This window comes from Rutidosis leptorrhynchoides, chromosome 3 (genome assembly GCF_046630445.1).
Source record: "Rutidosis leptorrhynchoides isolate AG116_Rl617_1_P2 chromosome 3, CSIRO_AGI_Rlap_v1, whole genome shotgun sequence".
Classification (NCBI taxonomy): Eukaryota; Viridiplantae; Streptophyta; class Magnoliopsida; order Asterales; family Asteraceae; genus Rutidosis; species Rutidosis leptorrhynchoides.
Window position 1 is genome coordinate 650,448,846 of NC_092335.1, and position 5,560 is coordinate 650,454,405.

The 5,560-nt window shown below is 34.5% G+C and overlaps 2 protein-coding genes across 2 annotated transcripts; both read left to right on the top strand.

The window, feature by feature from the left end:
* Positions 1 to 1,492: 1,492 nt before the first annotated feature.
* Positions 1,493 to 2,527, top strand: LOC139902473 (uncharacterized). Its single transcript, XM_071885095.1, has 2 exons — positions 1,493 to 1,610; positions 2,208 to 2,527. Exons 1-2 carry the CDS (start codon positions 1,493 to 1,495, stop codon positions 2,525 to 2,527), a joined length of 438 nt encoding a protein of 145 aa, XP_071741196.1.
* Positions 2,528 to 2,599: 72 nt separating this feature from the next.
* LOC139902474 (uncharacterized) lies at positions 2,600 to 3,427 on the top strand. Its single transcript, XM_071885096.1, has one exon. The coding sequence runs from the start codon at positions 2,600 to 2,602 to the stop codon at positions 3,425 to 3,427; it is 828 nt and encodes a 275-aa protein (XP_071741197.1).
* Positions 3,428 to 5,560: the final 2,133 nt, after the last annotated feature.

Here is a 5,560-nt window from a genome sequence, read left to right on the forward strand (position 1 = left end):
CACCCTTACAACATTCGCTAACATACCCTTATTATTAGGATTTAAAATTAAAATTAAAATTAAAATATAAATTATATATATATATATCGTATATATTGAGAGAGATTAAAATTATGTCTAAAAAACTCGGCAGAAAACTGGCTTTATATAGGACCTGACCAACATTTTCACTCCATGCGACTCGCATGGATTTGTGCCTCTGGCCATGCGAGTCGCATGGCCACCCTGGATCCAGCCAAATTGATTTGTTTTCTTCTTGCCGACGTAATATAATAATAATATATAATATAATATATAATTATATATAATTATATATATATTATATTATATTCTTGTGCATAGTAGACTAGATATTTTTGGTCCGTTGCGTCGGGCGTTTCTTCTTGGCTCAGGTCCCGGTTCCGGATTTTCGGACGTCTTCGCGTATTATTTTATATCGTGTACTTTGCGTCTTGTAACTTGTACTCTTGTCATTTTGAGACGTTCCTCATCAATATTTTGAACCTTTTTAATTGTATCTTGTACTTTTTAGCTCTTTGGACCTTTTTGTCTTCAATTTGTCGAATCTGTCTTTTGTCTTCACCTTTTATTATTTAAACGAATATCACTTGTAAATAGAACAATTGCAACTAAAAGCTTGTCTTTCTTGAGGAATAATGCTATGAAATATATGTTCGTTTTTAGCATTATCAGAAATTCAAAATATCTTGAACAAAAATGGTAAATCGTTAGGAGATTTCCCCGACCTCCCACAGCCTGACCCTACACTCTTAACACAACTCGACAATCGTCTAATTCGCGAAGAATTGAACTACAATCTAGCAGAATTGCAGGCTGAACATCGAAACCTCCACGCGTCACTCAACCCAGAACAACTTAACATTTACAATGACGTCGTTTCAGCGGTAACACAACAAGCTGGGGGTTTTTTTTTCTTATATGGTCCCGGAGGTACCGGGAAAACTTTCGTATACAGGACAATCCTTGCAAAGCTCAGGTCCGAAAAATTGATAGCCCTAGCAGTAGCATCGTCAGGTAATTTCCATTTACACTTGATTAATTTTTAACAAACGCTTATCAATATCATGCATCTTCTACACCTGTTACTATGTGCAACTTTACTCATTTTTTTGTTCAATGTATTTTTAATAGTAACATAATTATATTATGTTACTATGTTCCGTTCCACGTTAATTTTATCTCATTATTAAAATCACATCAGATATAACATTTTCATAGGTTTTCCCTGTTGTACCGGAAGCCTCAGGAGGGTAGTTTAGTCTTTTACAATAAATGATTTGCATTTTGAAATTAATTACTTAACAACTGATCCCTCTACTTTGTTAGGGAAAAAAGAGTTATTTTTGTCATCTTATCAGTCAATTTCAAAAAAACCTGCGATTTCCCAAATGTTGTATTTTGAACCTCACAAACATGTGATGCTGGCCCGGTATGGTCACCGGGCCAAAATGGTTTTGGGTTGAAATAGATCATGGGTCAAATGGGTCAAAACGATTTTGAGTTTCATTTGGTCGTGGCTCAAGTAGGTCATGCCTCAAAAGGGTCAAAATGGTTTAGAGTTGACCCAAATTTGCGAACATGGGCCCCAAGTACCAGGTATAATTTTTATATCTGTTTCCCAACACCCATGCCTATCTGATTCTGCTGATTCAAAATCGCATAATTCAGTTTCTTACGGAACATACAAACACCCTATAAATTAAATCCAATGATCAAGCTTAATGTAAATATTCGGCTCTTATTGCAATCACTATAATGAGATCAGCGCTCCATTTTGTTACATAAATACTCCTTCATCATTTCTTACATACATAACAGTTACCTGTATATGTCTATATATATATATATATATATATATATATATATATATATATATATATATATATATATATATATATATATATCTATACATATATATGTCTATATGTATATATTTATATATCTTATATATATATATATATCTATATATATATATATATATATATATATATATATAAAATATATATATATATATATATATATATATATATATATATATATATATATATATATATATATATATATATATATATATATATATATATATATATATATATACCCACCTCCCTGATCTATTTCCCTTTTGTACTACTTAAAAAAAAAAACAATTTACCACTCGAGCTAAAAATGATAATCTATGTATGCAGGTATCGCGTCGCTACTTTTGCCGGGAGGTCGAACTGTGCACAGTCGATTTGTCATCCCTCTTGACCTAATGGAGAACAACACGTGCGGTATAAAACAAAAGACCCATCTTGCAGAACTGATGCAGCAAGTCCGATTAATCATTTGGGACGAAGCCCCCATGACTCAGAGGTTTGCATTTGAAGCTTTAGACAAAACCCTAAGGGATATTTTGGGGGCTAAGGATGAAATAAATAGAGGCAAGCTATTTGGCGGGGTACCTATTTTACTGGGGGGTGATTTCAGGCAAATATTGCCCGTAATACCAAAAGGAAAAAGATAAGAAGTTGTTCAAGCTTGCATCAACCGATCTGATCTGTGGCAACACTGCCAGCTTCATACCCTCTCCCGCATTATGCGGGTCAATGAATACACACCCGATGGTCACGTTGATCCTCACAAACAGGAATTCAATAGATGGGTTCTAGATATTGGAGACGGTAAAGTTGCAGCTGTTAGTAAAGATGGAGAAGAGGAACCGACATGGGTAGAAATTCCAGAACAATTCATAGTAAAATCGGAGAAACCTCCAATTGACGCGGTTGTAGATACCATTTTCCCTGATTTTCTTGAAAGGTATAAAAACGAAGACTATTTGCGTGAAAGGGCGATTTTGACACCACGCAACGATGACGCAGACCAGATAAACAAACATATGTTTAAGAAGCTAGAAGGCCGGACTATGATATACAAAAGCTCGGATGAAATATGCAAAGGCTCGACCGACGCATACGACCAGCACAGTGCGTATCCGGTTGAATATTTAAATAAATTAAACTTCCCCGGGGTACCTCCGCACAAGCTGAAACTGAAATTAGGCCAGCCCATCATGTTGTTGCGAAATTTATATCCCAGCGCCGGGCTCTGTAACGGGACCCGTCTAATCATTACAGACTTTCAAAAATTTGTAATTCTAGCGCGCATCATTACCGGTTCCCATGTAGGTGATACGGTCATTATACCCAGAATTGTTCTAACCTCCGCCCAAACAAAGTGGCCTTTTGTTATGCAACGCATTCAATTTCCTGTTAGGCCATGCTATGCGATGACGATTAACAAGAGCCAGGGCCAATCACTCGATTTTGTCGGTATCTACTTGCCCAGACCAGTACGGACAACTATATGTCGCATTATCAAGAGTGACGGACCCCGATGGTCTAAAAATAGTCATGGTTGCCGATAATGAAGGACGACTTCCTAATCACACAAGAAACGTTGTTTACAAGGAAACCTTCCACAACCTTCAACCAAACACCTAAAGGTTTGCCCTATCTTTACCCTATTATTCTAGTTGCTTCTATTGCCTATTTATCACAGATAGCAGTCATATCTGGGCCCCACATTATTGTAGACTTTGTATGCCCTTGCATTCTCAGCGAAATCAGTTGCTCTTATGCAGGTTAACTGTTGAATCCCTCTTAAAGTGTGTTTGCTCCGAGTAACTTCATTTAGACAGGTCTCGGTGTAGAATTTCACACACACATTTACCTCTTAATTCACTATTTTTATGTTTAAATGTTTACCTACTTTAGAGGGGCGATTCGTCAATAGTATTTTTTAACAAACCCCTAAAATTTTTTTTTACAGAGCTTTTTCATAATTTGATTTTCCAGGCCGGGTTTTATTTCGTTAACGATTTCTCTTTTCATTCCTTGCTAGACCTATAAATAATTTGTCCCCGCATGGGATCACCTATAACCAACCAGTTAACATTACCTTTGTCTTTAGTGTGATATATTCATAAACACATAATTGATTTTGCAGTGGGAAGCTCTAACTAATCGGGCTGGAAAATCTGACATGTCATCAGGTAATATGTACAGCCTGCTGTTGTCATTACTATTTTTTCTAATTGTGCTTTTCCCGTTTACCCTGCTCCACTCTGTCGAATTGCACCCTATCGTTTTAAACGTTATTCAGCTGTTACATTTATTTATTAGTTATCGTCATTGTACAAGTGGAAGTCATACCATTGTCCATTCATTTGTACAGGAATGCAGTCATTTTTCGTCCACGTAGTCACGTTACACAATACAAAACATGTTCCAGCACCACTCCTGTGCCTCATCAAGTCTGCTGTTTTTAGCTACCCAGATTTCTTCTCATTACTATGCTGTATATTGAATTTAACTTTTGGAGCCTCTTGAATCGCGATTGTATCTTGCCTAATAGCTTTATTTTCACATTCAAGTCGTTTGTAATTGTTGACATATACATTTACCCCAATATGCATTGGTATGTGAGACTTAAAGAAAAACTCACTAACCACAAATATTTCGGCATATCATTGCCCACATTTACTTTGTACCTATTGCACATCTTTGAAAGACACCGTTACCATCACCCGACATGGCCTCCATTAAACATGCCACGTGCAACGCACGGGCATTGACCACTAGTTACATATAATTATTATCTTTATTAGATAGTATTATTATCATTATCAATAATAATGTTATTATTATCTTTGTTATTATTATCTTTATTATTATTATTATTATCATTATCACTTATTATTACAATATCTTGTATTAATAATATTGGTAGATTTTTATTAATAAATTCATATTAATAATGAATTAATATTACAGAAATTATTATATAACTAGAATTTTTTTTTTATTTAAAAAAAATTGATACTCCTGATATATTTATAAAACAGATACATGCGTGTGATTTTTATATCATTATCAGAACCTCCTTTCTCCTGTTTCTCTGTTTACCCGTGATTTGTTGCCCATCGATTTAGGTTGTCTTTATATAGAGTGTTTTCGTTTGTTGTTGAATCATCTAAAACGTCCTACATGATTATCACATATTAGACAACAACTGGTATCCGTTATTATCTATTAAATTAAACAGAAGCCATCGAAGAACACCCACTACCTCTGTTCTAGGACGTTTTACCAAAAACAATGATTTCGTGATTGATTTAAAAATCTACAAATGCCATGTTGTTAGAAATGGGTCATTCGATGTTTCTGCAAAGTTATATGATTTAATTCTTCAAATCAAACACGAATTTTGAAGTTAAAGTTTTTGATTTTAAAAAGTTAAACTTGTGTTCATAAACGAATTCGGATCTGCTGTGGCGAGTTAAGTTAAATTAATGTTTCCAGTAGTTATTATGAACGATTTGAAGACTATTTCATGTTTTAATCATAGCCTAAAACGTTCTATATTTTAAAATCAAAATTTTTTTTTAAAAAAAAAACCTGCGTAACAGCAGGTGGTTACCTGCATCTTCGGTTTTCATTTTTTTTTACCTGTTTTAATGTATCACAATTATCACTTATCAATATATATGATACGTTTT